This window comes from Trichechus manatus, unplaced genomic scaffold, assembly GCF_000243295.1.
Source record: "Trichechus manatus latirostris isolate Lorelei unplaced genomic scaffold, TriManLat1.0 scaffold00128, whole genome shotgun sequence".
NCBI classification, from domain to species: Eukaryota; Metazoa; Chordata; class Mammalia; order Sirenia; family Trichechidae; genus Trichechus; species Trichechus manatus.
In genome coordinates this window covers 7,089,674-7,105,621 of record NW_004444064.1, presented here as the reverse complement: position 1 = coordinate 7,105,621, position 15,948 = coordinate 7,089,674, and the positions used below count along the sequence as shown (strand labels likewise).

General features: G+C 43.0%; 1 protein-coding gene across 2 annotated transcripts in view; it reads left to right on the top strand.

Annotated features, from left to right (window-relative positions):
- Positions 1 to 15,948, top strand: part of UBASH3A (ubiquitin associated and SH3 domain containing A) — an 82,837-nt gene that overhangs the window by 8,131 nt on the left and 58,758 nt on the right. For both annotated transcript variants that reach the window (XM_004384811.2, XM_023739092.1), the window contains 2 exons: positions 2,572 to 2,625; positions 14,332 to 14,518. In XM_004384811.2, the coding sequence (XP_004384868.1) occupies positions 2,572 to 2,625; positions 14,332 to 14,518 (241 nt within the window). The remainder of the gene's footprint in view (positions 1 to 2,571; positions 2,626 to 14,331; positions 14,519 to 15,948) is intronic.

The following is a 15,948-nucleotide window of genomic DNA, read 5'->3' as shown; positions in this document are numbered from 1 at the left end:
GAGGCGGCAAACTTTCCTTAAACCTTATAACAAGACCCTGGCCATTTGGATGAAATAAGTTTGAAGTTAAACCATGGCTTCCAACTGGTTCCCCTGCTGAGAATCTGCCTTTCTAACAAGTTCCCAGGAAGTTATACGTAAGAATCACCTGGGCATTCTTGTTAAAATGTAGATTCTGATTCAGTATATCTGGCATGGAATTGCAGATTCTCAGCAGGGAACTTGTTAGAAAGGCAAATTCTCAGCAGGGGTTCAAACGGGTCTAGCCTTGAGCTAGACCCCTTTCTTCTCCCTCAGGAGATCAGGACATTGCTGGCATACTTGTTGCTGTTCATTGCTGTTGAGTCCACTCTGACTCGTGGTGACATTATGTATAACAGAACTACATGTTGCTGGTCCTGTGCCGTTACCTTCACTATAAACCAGGGGTTTGTTAAATGGGGAGAGGAATATAGGGGTGCAGGCTGCCTGCTGCCAGCTGGACACCATCCTTGGCAGTTCGGATCCAGTACCTTTCTTCTAATCCTCACCAGCCCACTTTGCAGATATGGATTCTGAGACTCAGGGCAGTTACTAAGGGCAGGACTTGAACTCGGCTCTCACTGCCTCTTAACCCTACCTCTTTCTACTACCAGTTGCCCTGGTGCTACATCATGGACTCATACTCAAAACACCTTCTAATCTAAATATTAAACTTATGTTGGGGTAAGGAGATGCATTTTATGGCTTCCTTGTTAAAACCTCTCTAGGCAGCCACGTCCCCATTGGTATTCACCAAAATAGCACCAATTGATCAGCCTAGTATAAGGTTCCTTATCGAGTCTATTTCCACCCTTAATTTCTGAGCTAGTTCTTGTTGTTGTTAGTTCCCATCCAATTGGCACTGACTCATGGTGACCTTGTGTACAACAGAACAAAATGTTGCCCCATCCTCTGCCATCTTCATGATCATTGGCATGTTTGAGTCCCTTGTTGCAGCCATTGTATAGTGCCTTCCAAACTAGGGGGCTCATCTTCCAGCACTATGTTGGACAATATTCTGTTGTGATTCACAAGTTTTTCATTGGCTAATTTTCAGAAGTAGATAGCCAGGACTTTCTTCCTAGTCTGTCTTCGTCTCAAAGTTCCACTGAAACCTGTCCACCATGGGTGACCCTGCTGGTACTTGAAATACCGGTGGCACAGCTTCCAGCATCACAGCAACACACAAGCCACCAAAGTGGGACACACTGAGAGATGGGTGGTGGCTGAGTAAATTATCTTAACCATTTTTCACACCATTCAGCGTGGTCTAGTTCAAACTGGACTGGATCACAATGATGAATTAGACACAGCCTGGCCTCAGGGAACTCGAGGTCTAGTAGGGGAGACACGTGTGCATGCGAGTTACTGTGATGGGAACCGTTATGGACATCTATGTGATAGGAAACAAAGGTTGCTGTTGCTGTTTGTTGCCATAACATTGATTCTGACTCATGGAGACCCCTTGTGTATAGAGCAGAGCTGCCTTATAAGGTTTTCAAGGCTGTGATCTTTCCAAAGCAGATCTGCCTTCTGAGGAGCCTCTGGGTAGGTTCAAACGGCCAACCTTTCGGTTAGTCAAGTGTTTAGATGTTTGCACCAACCAGAGACTCCACAGGAGAGAGACAAAGGCAAGTGTTGCACACCAGCTCTGCCTGGGCGGTTTGGGGGAGGGCTTCCCAGCGGACATAATGTTTGAGCTGAGCCTCAGGGTATCGGTACAATTTCTCTGAGGGTGCATTGAGGTCGTTGTTGTTAGTGGCCAACCAGTTGGCTCCAACTCATAGCAACCTTATGTCTAAACAGAACAAAACGTTGCTCAGTCCTGCGCCATCTTCATGATCATTGGTATGTTTGAGCCCATTGTTGCAGCCATGGTGTCAATCCATCTCATTGAGGGTTTTCCTCATTTTTGCTGACCCTGTAATTTACTGGTATGGCTTACCTTTTGTTATGATACTGGAAGCTCTGCCACCAGTATTTCAAATACCAGCAGGGTCACTCATGATGGTCAAGTTTCAGTGGAGCTTCCAAACTAAGACAGACTAGGAAGAAAGACCTGAGCATCTACTTCCAAAAATCAGCCAGTGAAAACAACATTGGAGTATTTCTCCTTTGGGCAGGAAACACATATGCAAAGGCCAGGTGCCCCAGCACAGTGAATTCTAGAACCCCCAAGTGGTTCCATGTTGCTTTGGTGCAGGAAGTGTGGGGAAGAGTGGGGGAGATGGGACTGCAGGAGTGGACAGATGTCAGGTCACCAGGCCCCTGGGCACCGTGCAAAGGACCAAAGCTTGGGAATCAAGGAATGAAAATGAGTGGGGAGGGATAAGAGCAGGTTTGCATTTTCAAGAGAGAAGAGCATGATGGTGGCCCGTGGAGGACGGAGACCTGGTCATGCACACTCTAGCTGCAGACATCTGATGGTCTAGGCCTCATCAGAACACCTTGAGATCTGATGTGCTGTAGGACCACACCCGCTTTTCTCACCCTTCCCCAAATATGGAAGACTTGGCTCTGAGTGTCCCTTGTGCTCTGTACATTCCATAGGCTCAAAGCGCTCGCAGCAACTGGCAGAAAGACGGCAGAAGAGGCACTAGATTGGTGAGTGGGGCTGGTTTTGCAGACCTGGGGACTGTTTGCTTGAACTGTCCTGGGTGTGGGGACTCTTGCTATCCAAGGGGAAGCTGGGAAGTGCCCGGTGCCTTCTGGGAGGGACTGGGGGCCACTGTGGAAGCAAAACAGAATGACCACCACACCTACCCACCCAGCACGTAGGGAAGGAAAGCAAGAAGAGAGCCCTGGTTTAAAAAGGGAAGAAAGAACTTTGAACAAAGCTGCCTTCGGTTACAAATCTGATTTAATCCACATTTTGAGTGTCAAAGAAGAAAAAAGTTCACGTGATTTGTTGAATAAACAAGGATGAGCCATTTTTGCTGATATACCAGAGAGGGCCTCCACCATCTGAGGCTATCTCTGATGGGGACGGAATGCCCTGGGAGTAGTGAATCTCCTTAAGGCATTTTTGCCCTTTAAGGGGCCCGTGGCCATGGAGGGGTGGGGTGAGGGGATCTGGGTTCCAGGCGGCTCCTAAGCCCTGAATCCACTGTAACACCCTCTGCAAGCTGCTCACTGTCATGGGCTCTAAAACCCAGTCCAGCCCCAATGTACTCCCTTATGCCATAGTGATTCCCTACATGGGAAATCCCCCACACTCTAACAGTGGGACATTGTTGTTGGTGTTAGCTGCTGCTGAGTTGATACCAACTCATAATGACCTCATATGTGCAGAGTAGTACTGCTCCATAGGGTTTTCAATAGCCGTGATCTTTCAGAAAGCAGATCACCAGGTCTCTATTCTGAGGCACCACTGGATGGGTTTGAACTGCCAACCTTTTGACTTGTCCAGCGCTTAGCGTTTGTGCCACCCAGGGCTTCCAATCATGGGATAAACACCACGAACCAAACAATACAAACCAGGTCCCACATTCTGGAAAAGGCAAAATTATGGAGACAGTGAAGACATCAGGGCTCAGGGGAGTGGGGAAGGATGGAGCACAGGGCATATTTAGGGCAGTGAAGCTATTCTGCAGGATGCTGTAATGATGGACACAGGATATTATGCATTTGTCAAAACCCATAGGACTGTATAACACAAAGAGTGAGCCCTAATGTAAACTATGGACTTTAGTTAGCAATGTATCAGTATTAGCTCATTTATTGCGATAAATATACCATACTAATGGAATCCCTATTGCCTCTGAGTCCATTCCAACCCATAGTTGGCTATCTTAGTTATCTAGGGCTGCTATAACAGAAATACTGCAAGTGGATGGCTTTAACAAACACTGTTTGTTACACAGTTTAGGAGGCTAGAAGTCTGAATTCAGAGCACCTGTTCGAGGTGAAGGCTCTTTCTCTATCGGCTCTGGGGGAAGGTCCTTGTCTCTTCAGCTTCTGCTTCTTGATTCCTTGTAGATTTCTACGTGTCTTGGCATCTATTTTCCCCCATCTCTCTTGCTCGCTTGCTTAATCTCTTTCATATTCCAAAAGGAATTGACTCAAAATACACTAATCTTGCCTCATTAACATAACAAAGAAACAATTCCCAGATGGGATTATAACCACTGGCAAGCCCGTTAAACCTACTGCTGTCAAGCTGATTCCAACTCATAGAGACTCTATAGTACAGAGTAGAACTGCCCATAGGATTTCCAAGAAGAGGCTGGTGGATTCAAACTGCCCAACTTTTGGTTAGCAGCCGTAGCTCTTAACTGCTGCGCCACCAAGGCTCTTTATAATAATGGAATAAAAACAACAACAAACCATTGCCGTCGAGTCAATTCCGACTCATAGCAACGCTATAAGACAGAGTAGAACTGCCCCATAGGGTTTCCAAGGAGCGGCTGATGAATTTGAACTATTGATCTCTTGGTTAACAGCCATAGCTCTTAACCACTGTGCCACCAGGGCTCCTTATACTAATGGAATAGTATGTTGATAACACATGTTATTAATAACATGTCTGTAATATTAAACATGTTAATAATAGAAACCATGTGCAAAAAACAAACCCATTGCCGTCAAGTCGATACCGACTCATAGCGACCCTATAGGACAGAGTAGAACTGCCCCACAGAGTTTCCAAGGAGCACCTGGTGGATTCAAACTGCCGACCTTTTGGTTAGCAGCTGTAGCTCTCAACCACTACACCACCAAGGTTTCCATGTGCAAAAGGGAGGGGGATATATGGGAATTCTCTGTATTGTCTGCACAATTTTTCTAAAACCACTCAAAAAAATAGTTCATTTTTAAAAAAGATAAATCAGGCCCCACAAAGCTGGAGTGCCCCCCACCCCAAGCCGCATGGTAAATACAGATCATGAATCTCAAGTGCCCAGCGTGTTCTCAGTGGATACCTTCTTTCCCCAAAAAACTCTAAGCCAAGGGCAAAAATAACGGAACCCCTCCAAAGGACAAAGGGAAATGCCCAGAACCCTCGGAGGTGGTCTAACTCTAATGCCAGTTGCCAAATTTAAATTGGAAGGCAAGCCCACTGCTGTGAGGGGGCATGGTGGGCACCTGCCAATTCCACTAATTACCAGTAAGGCTAGAAGACCCACCAAGGCACAGAGTCAGTGGGGTCCCCTAAACGCACATAAGAATGGGCCCAACCTCACTGGTAGCCAAGGAAGTGCAAGTTAAGATACCATTAAAAACAACAAAGATAGATTTAAGTGCAGTTGGATGAGGGGAAGGCTTCAGTGCCCTGCTACTCTGCTAGTCACACTGCAGAAGGCAACCACCTAGTACTTCCATTTCTCAGTATACTCCCTGGAGCAACACAAAAGGCCTAAAAAGACATGTACAGAGATGTTACAGTGTTCTAATACATGTTTTAAAAAGAAAACAAAAGTCCATCACTATGGGTGTGGATAAATGAAATATCACAGATGTATGTGATGGAATATTATAGAGCTCTTAAAAGGTCTTCACTGACAAATTTAACAAGATACATATGTATCAACCTGGAAAAATCTCAAACGCATGTTGATGAGTGAAATTTGCAAGTTGCAGAATAATTTGAATAGTAGCTTATGATTTATATAAAACACACACAAATGCTATCTACAGATTTGTTACATTGCTGTAGATTGCTATAAATTGCTAGCCTCAGATTAGTTAAATTCTGGATGAGTACAAAACAGTTCACAATGAGATACTTCTGGAAAGGAGGAAGGAATCAGTCTATTTTTTTTAAGGAGAATGTATATGTGTGTAACTAATGTAATTAAAATTTCATAAAATAAAATAAACCAGGCATCAGACATTGCCCCCCATAAAATTAAGAACAAAAACTGATGGATCATCCTATCATGCCTTAACACATTTGGAAACCCTGGTGGTACAGTGGTTAGAGAGTTTGGCTGTTGTCTTAGTCATCTAGTGCTGCTATAACAGAAATACCACAAAGTGGATGGCTTTAACAAAGAGAAATTTATTTTCTCACAGTCTAGTAGGCTACAAGTCCAAATTCAGGATGTCAGTTCTAGGGGAAGTCTTTCTCTCTCTGTCAGCTCTGAAGGAAGGTCCTTCTCATCAGTTTTCCCCTGGACTAGGAGCTTCTCTGCACAGGAACCCCAGCTCCAAAGGATGCTCTCTGCTCCCAGTGCTTCTTTCTTGGTGGTACGAGGTCACCAACACTCTGCTTGCTTCCCTTTCCTTTTAAATCTTGTAAGATAAAAGGTGGTGCAGGCCACACTGCAGGGAAACTCCCTTTATGGTGGATCAAGGATGTGACTTTAGTAAGAGTGTTACAATCCCACCCTAATCTTCTTTAACATAAAATTACAATCATAAAATGGAGGACAGCCACACAATACTGGGACTCATGGCCCAGCCAAACTGATAAACACATTTTTTGTGGGGGGCATAATTCAATCCATGACAGCTGTTAACCAAAAGGTCAGCAGTTAGAATCCACCAGGCTGTCTTTGGAAACTGTATAGGGCAGTTCTACTCTGTCCTATAGGGTCGCTATGAGTCGGAATCGATTTGACAGCAATAGGGTAATGGGGTATGCCCTCCAACCCTGTGGTTGGATCACAATGGTAGAGGGGGGCTGTGAAGAAACAGTTGTCCTGGAATCACAAACCCCAAGTAAAGAAGCCCTCTTTCATATATCTTTTTTAATATAACATGTTTAAGTAATTTTCTCCCATTAATAACTCCACCCCCTACCCCATTTCTCCCTCCAACAACTTTCATCTCTTCTAGCTGATTATTCTGGCATTTATTTTCATAGCTGTAAATAAGAAGCATATTGCTGCTTTTGAGTTTTCAGTTTTAGATGTTACCTACTTCTCTTTCCTCACTCAACTCCAGCACGCTGCACCTTTCCCACACCCCATCCTCAGAGTACAGATTTTCTTCATGATCTTGGTTAACTCCACAGTCAGTGTTTACATTTCTATGACCCTGTAAACACCATTCAGAGCTAAGCCATGTACTACATTATAATTACTTTCCTTTTTCTGCTTAACCTTTTGTTTTCCCTAGAGTTTATAATAGCCTTGGTTTTTCATTTGCTTAGTTTTCTTTATATACATTGCCATCGAGTTATTCTGCCTCATGGTGACCCCCTATCTTACAGAGTAGAACTGCTTCATAGGATTTTTCTTGGCCAGGCCTTTCTTCCATGCCATTGCTGGTGGGTTAGAACCTCCAATCTTCAGGTTCGTAGCCAAGTTTGCATCACAGATGTATCTTAGTTTTCCTTATACTTATCATTAATTCAAGCTCAAACTGTCTGCCAACTGTTGATGTTTCTTCTCAAGATTTTCAAACACATTTGGTTCTCTATTAATCTCGTCTTCTTGGAGAAATCTCTCCTAGGACCTTCTGATCTGTTCCAGGCTGTACCATTTGTCCTCTACACCAGGTGTGTGGATCCTAGGGTTTCCTCTCAACATCATCCTGGGGATTCCCCCTGCCTCTCCCATATGTGTGATCAGTTTTCCTGTGTCCACGCCTTCCTCTTTTTTGGTTATGAGCTCACTTTGGCAAAGCATATAATCAAGTAACTTTAAGAAAGAGTGCATGGGAGGAAAATAATTTAAGACAATATATGTCTGAAAATGGCTTTATTCCACCATCTTCTCTGATTAATAGTTTAACTGGATATCAAATTCTAAGCTGAAAATTATTTTCCTCATTGTCTCTACCTTCATGTGTCACAGTGGAGGAGCCTGAAGATACTTTGATTTCTGACCTTTGTATATGATCTTTCTTATCTCTCTCTGGAGCCCAAATAATCTTCTCTTGGGCCCCAACGTTCTGAATTTTCACAGGTCAGTTTTCATCCATTGTGCAGGGCACTCAGTGAGCCCTTTCAATATGAAAATGCATGTCTTTCTTCTGTTGTTGGACAGTGTCTTAAACTATTTCCTAAATTGTTTTTCCCATCTGTTTTCTAAGTTCTCTCTTTCTACAAATCTCATTATTTAAATATTGACTCTTCTGGACTTGTCGTCTAATTTTCTTTACTTTCTTTCTTTTTTTTCTTCTTTTATACTTTCCATTTGTCTTTTTGCTCTCCTTTCTGGAAGATTTCCTTAATTTTATCTTCCAATCTTTTTATGTTTCATTTCTGCACTAACATGTTTGCAATTTACAAGAGCCATTTTTTGGTTCTCTGAATGTTCCTTTTTTATACATATAGCAGGTTTTTTTGTTTTATTTTGGTTTGTTTTGGTTTGGGGTGTGTGTGTGTGTGTGTGTGTAGTGGTTGAAATATTGTCTCATCTTTTTGAGGACTATGACAATCTCTTAGCTTAGTCTGTTTACTGCAAGTTGCTTCTTTCTCTCTCTCCCTAATTTTTATTTTAGAGACTTCCGTTATTTCCCTGATAACCGTCAGCTGTCCACTCAGGTTTAAGAATAGATGGCTGAAAGGTGGTTGGAAGCTCTGAGAAAGTGTGTAGGCTTGTGAACCCGAAGCTTAATTGCAGGTTATCTGACTTGACCATGTCACTGGGGCCCTCCATAATAAGCATCCTTAGCTTTTCCTCTAGTGAGGGCCAAATTCCCAGCAAAGATTCTTCTAGTCTTCTGCCAGGGAGAGGAAAGCCTTGTGGCTCATCTGCTGGGAGCTTCACAGGAGAAGGGGGCTGCTCCAGACACCCTGTGTTTTACCTTCTGTTAAGGTTCCTGCCAGAAGTGCAAAGTGGGGAGGGGATCTGGACGTCTCATTTTGTCATACAATATTCCCATTTCTCCAGGCTGCGTGTCAGTTACCACCTGTTCACCTGCTTTCCATCTATCAAAACATTGCTATTGTTGCCTCCTCTCTCTTTTGCCAAATTATTGTGAGTTTGTTACTTTCATTTTTTTAAGTCCCTTGACTGTAAGAAAGAAATTATACACAAGTGTTTAATATCCCATTTTTTTCCTGAAAACTTATCTTGCTTTTAAAAATAGCTTTACCCACTCCCACTAGGATAGCTAAGATTAAAAAAAAAAAAAACAACAAACGTTTACGAGGGTGTGGAGAAATTGGAGCCCTTATCCATTGCTAGCAGGAATGCAAAATGGTATAGTTGCTATGGAAAACAGTGTGGAGGTTCCTCAAAAAACTAAAACTATAACCACCGCATGACCCAATATTCCACTCCTTGGTATACACCTAAAAGACTAGAAAGCAGAGATTCAAAAAGTAACTTGTACACCAATGTTCACTGCAGCATTACTCACAATAGCAAAAGGTGGAAATAGCCTAAATGTCCATCAGCAGATGAATGGATAAATGAAATGTGATACATACATACAACGGAATACTACCCAGCCAGTAGGAAAAATGAAGTCTTGATACATGCTACAGTTTGGATGGAGCTTGAAGTCATTATGCTGAGCAAAATAAGCCAATCACAAAAGGACAAATATTAAATGACCTCACTTATATAAAAAGGCAAATGTACAGAGACCAAAGTTTATTAGTGGTTACCAGGAGCAGGAAGGAGAAGGAAAAGGGGGTTAGTGGTGATGGAAAAATCTCATTGATTAAGGATAGGGTTGCACAGCTGATTATTGTAATTGCTGTCAATAAGTTGTATACCTGTAAAAAGTTGTATGATAGATATATTTACAACAACAACAACAAAAGAGTAGCTGCTGAGGCTGCTTGTGTACAACCAAACACCTCATGGGATTTGGTTCCTTGGTTTGGAGGTTTAGGGTCATGGTTTCATGGAACATCCACTTAATTGGCCTAATAACGTGTTTAGTGCTTCTGTTCTACCTCCTAGTTTGCTGTGTAGTGCCCAGGGTCTTCAAAGCTTGTAAGCAGACATCCAAAGCACAATTGGTCTCTCTTTGCCTGGAGCAACAGAGGAAAAAGGAGAATCAGGAATAGGAGGAGGATATGGAATGTGTGGCTAATTGCCTCCATGAACAACTACCTCCTTTGCCGTGAGACCAGAAGAACTAGATGGTGCCTGGCTACCACTACTAAACATTTTGATCAAAGATTCCATAGATGAATCCTGATCAAAAGGGGGAAAATGCAGAAAAGAATTTCAGATTTTCATGGACTCTAGACTTTCTGGAGCCATGGAGGGTGAATGAACCCCTGAAACTATTGCCCTGAGATAATCTTTAAACCTTAAACCAAAAATATCCCCTGAAGTCATCTTAAAAACAAAGGTTAGCTTAACTAGTAAAAAAAGGTCTGCATTGAGCATCGTGCTCTTTTAAGAACTGTCTACATGGGATCAAACTGACAACAGAAACTCAAAAGATTGGATGGGAACCTTAGGGGGCAATGAGTTTATGTTAACAAGGGAGGACAAACTCAGAAAAGAAGGGGTAGAATGGCTGCACAACTCAAAGAATATAATCAATGTCACTAAATTGTACATGTAGAAACTGTTGAATTGGTGTATGTTTTGCTGTGTATATGCTCAACAATAACAACAAAATAAACAATATTTAGAAGGAAAAAAATAACTCATGTGACAACCAGAACAGAATTAATAAGAATGTTGACACATTGTGGAAAACATAATCATGTCACTGAATAATTTGTGTAGACATAGTTAAATTGGAACCTAATTTGCTGTGCAAACTCTCATCAAAAACACAATAAAATATTTTTAAAAATAGCTTTAGCACATATGTATATATCTGTAAACAATATATTATTTAGAGCTGTTTCTTTTTGAGCTGTACAGAAAGATTTGGGTAAGTAGTACTCTGCAACTTCCTTTTTCAGATTCACATTATGTTACTTCAATTCACGTTGCTGCATGGAGTTGCGGTTCACTTCACTGCTCTATATTATTCTATCACATGACTGTGCCCCATTTATTTATCCATTTTCCTGATGGCATCATTGGATTATTTCCTGCTTTGTTTTGTTTCTATTATAAACAACACTGTAATGAATATTTTTTTATATATATATATATAATATTTTGTTGTGTTTTTGATGAAAGTTTACATAGCACATTAAGTTCCCATTTGACAATTTCTACACAAATTGTTCAGTGACATTAGTTACGTTTTTCACAATGTGTCACCTCATTAATTGCATACTGGTTGTTCCATTTCCAGTACTCTAGTTTCCCTGCCCCATTATCTTCTCATCTTTGCTTTAGAGTAATTGTTGACCTTTTGGTCTCATACAGTTTTTTAATCTCACAGGTAATATCCTTTATTTTGTGTGCCAATCTGGTATTTCACTAAAAGGTGACCTCAGGGGAGAGTTTTGGTTCAAGGTTTAAAGAGTATCTCCGGGTGATAGTCTCGGGGATGCTCCAGTCTCAACTGGTCCAGAAAGTCTGGACTTTTTAAGAATTTGAGTTCTATTCCATGTTTTTCTCTCATTCTCTCTGGATCCATCTATCATGGCCCTGAACAGAACAGTCGGTAGTGGTAGCCAGGCACTATCTAGTTCCTCTGGTCTCAGGGTAGATGATGCTGTGTCTTGTGTCAGCTATTAGCCCTGTAGACTAGTTTCTTCTCTGAGACTTTGGTTTCCTTCTTTCTCTTTTGCTCCTGACAAGTAGAGACCAATAGTTGTATCTTAGATGGCCACTCACAAGCTTTTAAGACTCCAGACGCTACTCACCTCACTAGGAAAGTGAACTTTGTGATGACAGTTGACTGAGTTGTCCCATGAGATGAAGGACCTAAGCATTCAAACCCAGAAAACCATTCTTGCAAGCCATTTGGTTATGTCTGAGAAGTGTCTGTAACTGTGTCCTCTATGAATATATACATGTGTACACACCTATCTGCATGTACACGTATACATAGACCCTTCTATCTGTGCACACATATATACTTACCTCTACCTACCTGTACACATGTATGCCTATACACCTACGTATGTGACCATACACTCATTGTTTTATTATTGTTGGTTGTCATGAACATTTGTGCCATTGTTCTGGATACTCACGCGGAAGAGTCTCTCTGGGCTTCATGAGTAGAAGGGGAAAACAGTGAATAGTGTTTAGGGTTTACAACTGTGTAAATCAATGCCAAATTGTTTTCCCAGACGGTTGTATTCTGCTTTTCAAACTTAATATTGTACTACAAGCACCTCCCTGAATCATTAGAAATCCTTCAAGACTTTGATTTCTAATGAATACGTGATACATAGATTTGCTATCATTTATCTAGTTTTTCCTTCTTTTTACTATAAATAACTCTATGTCTTAGTCATTTAGTGCTGCTATAACAGAAATGCCAAAAGTGGATAGCTTCAACAAAGAGAAATTTATTCTCTCACAGTCTAGTAGGTTGCAAGTCCAAATTCAGGGCGTCAGCTCCAGGGGAAGTCTTTCTCTGTCAGCTCTGGAGGAAGGTCCTTGTCATCAATCTTCCCTTGGTCTGGGAGCATCTCAGTGCAGGAACCTCAGGTCCAAAGGACACACTCTGCTCCCGGCACTGCTTTCTTGGTGGTATGAGGTCCCTATGTCTCTCTGCTTGCTTCTCTCTTTTATATCTCAAAAGAGATGGGCTTAAGACATTATCTAATCTTGTAGATCTCATCAATGTAACTGCCACTAATCCATCTCATTACATCACAGTGATAGGATTTACAACCCATAGGGAAATCACATCAGATGACAAAACAGTAGACAATCATATGGTACTGAGAATCATGACCTAGCCAAACTGATACACACATTTCTGGGGGGACACAGTTCAATCCATGACACTCCATAATAAGTATTTTGTCTATATGTCTTGCTCTTTCCTTGGGATAAGTTTCTGGAAGTGGAAATATTAGTTCAAATGGTACGGATATTTTACGACTCTTGATAGATATTAGACAATCATTTTATGTAAAGGTTACACCAACTCGGGAATGGACGCTTACATGAACCAAATGGCCCCGCATCTCATCCCCTGTCTGCCCCACCAAACATATAACTGCCACCTTGAATTCTGCTTCATCTTTTGATACAATTGAGCATAACTTTTATTCTTTTAAAAAAAAAAACTTTGTTAATTTGACAGATGATAAAAATGGTGTCTCATGCATGTGTTCACGTTCGTTTTTATTATTAATTGGAAAGAACTCATATTTTGGGTCACATATCAGATTCCCTTGTATTTAGAATAACTTTCTGACACCAAAGAAAATACAATAGGCACCCAAGCTTTGTCTCATTTCTGGTGGTTTTGGTTTTCACATTTAACTTGAAGTATGAGATAAAATGAAAATGGGGGTTTTTCTGCAAAATTTCCCAATTCCATAGCATAGTTTATAAAGAAAATGTTCTACATTCTACCTTGATGAATAGCATCTGGGATCTTAAAAGCCTGTGAGCAGCCATCTAAGATACTCCACTGGTCTCATCTCTTCGGGAGCAAGAGAGAATGAAGAAAACAAGATACAAGGGAAAGATTAGTCCAAAGGACTAATGGACCACAACTACCACGGCCTCCACCAGACTGAGTCCAGTACAACTAGATAGTGTCTGTCTCCCACCACTGACTGCTCTGATAGGGATCACAACAGAGGGTCCTGGACAGAGCTGGGGAAAAATGTAGAACAAAATTCTAACTCACACACAAAAAAGACCAGACTTAACTGGCCTGACATAGACTGGAGAAACCCCGAGAGTATGGCCCCCAGACACCCTTTTAGCTCAGTAATGATGTCACTCCCGAGGTACTCCCTTCAGCCAAAGATTAGACAGGCCCATAAAACAAAATGAGACTAATGGGGCACAACAGCCCAGGAGCAAGGACTAGAAGGCAGGAGGGGACAGGAAAGCTGGTAATGGGCAACCCAAGGTCGAGAAGGGAGAGTGTTGATATATGGTGGGGTTGTTAACCAATGTCATAAAACAATGCATACTGTTCAATGAGAAACTACTTGTTCTGTAAACTTTCATCTAAAGTACAATTAAAAAAAACTTTGAAAAAAAAAATTTCCCACTGCCCTTTCCCAAGGTGATGCTTGGAGCACGGAGACCAGGTTTTGGGTTTACTGTCAACTTTCTTTCATGTTCTTTGTCCCTTGGTTTTGGAATCAGACTGGCTGGGGCCTGAGACCTGGGTGGACATGGCCAGCTCTGTGACCTAAGCAAAGCCTCCCTGCTCGATGCATCTCACCAAGGTAATAGCATCGCCTTCCTGGAAGATGGAGGAATAATCCGTGTAACGCATATCCAGCACTCAGCATGTTCCATAATTCTCAATAGCTGTCATTGCTGCTGTTTGTCCTCAGCGGGGAAGGGCACCTTATTGTCACGACAGCAGGTGACAGTGATCTGTTTTTTGTTGTTGTTGCAGGCTACATTGTCACTGCAATGACCCTTCTCTAGACGACCCCATCCCTCAGGAGTACGGCCTCTTCCTCTGTCCCACTGGGCCCCTGCTGGAAAAACTACAGGAGTTCTGGAGAGAGAGCAGGCGTCAGTGCGCCAAGAACAAAGCTCATGAGATCTTCCCTCACGTGACTCTCTGTGACTTCTTCACGGTGGGTCAGCCTTGAATGCTCATTAACACAGCAGCTGAAGTCGTTTTTCTGTGATAACAATAGGTAACAATAGGACAAAGTGGAGGGGCAGCCACATGGTTTATTTTCATGGGACAGCCCAGAACTGCAGCATTAGGTGGCCCCATGGCATGCAGTGTCCTTTCCTTTCCTCCTTTCCTTCATCTGGCCAACTCCTATTCATCCTTCAGGACCCAACTCATTTATTCCCTCCCCTTGTAAGTCTTCCCCAGTCCCCCAGGAGGAAGGAGTTTCTGCCCTTTGTGCATCTTTTTGTTTCCATGTTTTATTACAATGTGTCTGCGGTACCTCTGCATCCCTCACTATACTGAGTCCCTCCAGGGAAGGGGATGCTTTACTCATCTTTGTACTCCCAGAGACTAGCACAGTGCCTAAAACTGTAATTGCTTCATAAATGCGCAATGAATGAACAGAAGAAGAATGGCTACTGGCCAGACACAAATGCAACACTTTCCCTGCCTGAAGGATCAGCCCTCTGATGTAGAAAAGGACCAAGGGTGTAGCTTTATCGGGGTCCTAGGACGGTGAGAAGGGCCTGGAGTCTTCCCAGAAGACAAGAAGGGAGTGTAAGGAGGAAGGAGAGAGGTACAGAGAGCCACTTCCTCTGTGGCCCCCACCAGAGGAGTCTAGAGAAGGGCACACCCAGCTTCCATTACATCCTGGCCTGGCCCCGCCTCTGCTGCCGGCAAATGCCACCTTGTTCCACCCATTTCAAGGGGTTCCTCCAGGGCCCTAGGCACCTCTATTCCCCCTGGACACCAAGGTTTCACAGCACTGGATGGAAAAGAGCGGGCAAACCACTGCAGGAGAAGGTTCCGTAGGACACCTCTGGAGAAAGGTGCTCTCCTACAGCCCATGATGCAGAGTGACCCTGTCCGGCTTGACTGTGCCTGGGGGTTTTCATGACACAGGCCTTTCAGTGCTTAAACCAGGCAAGTCCCTGGCCAACTCAGATGAGTTGTCACCCTGCCTTCACATTCCAAGGCATTGTGACAGTTAGGCTCCTTTCCGACTTATCCTCAGGAGCTTGTCGGGGTATAGAAAGACGGCCAAAGGCAGGAGGTGAAACGTAAGCTTAGTCATGAGACGCTCTCAGTCATGGGGGCAAGAGAGCAGACATCAGCCTCCCAGCTCCTTTCCTGGACCCGTGGTGGTACATGTGCACACAGACACACACAGACACACAGACACATGGACACACCTGCACACGCGGAGACACACACATATACAGAGACACACGTACACACGGGGACATGTATGCGCACAGAGACACACATGCACACACAGACACAGAGGGACACATGCACACACAGAGACACACACATACACACAGAGAGACACATGGACACGGACACACATGCACACACAGACACAGAGGGACACACATGCAC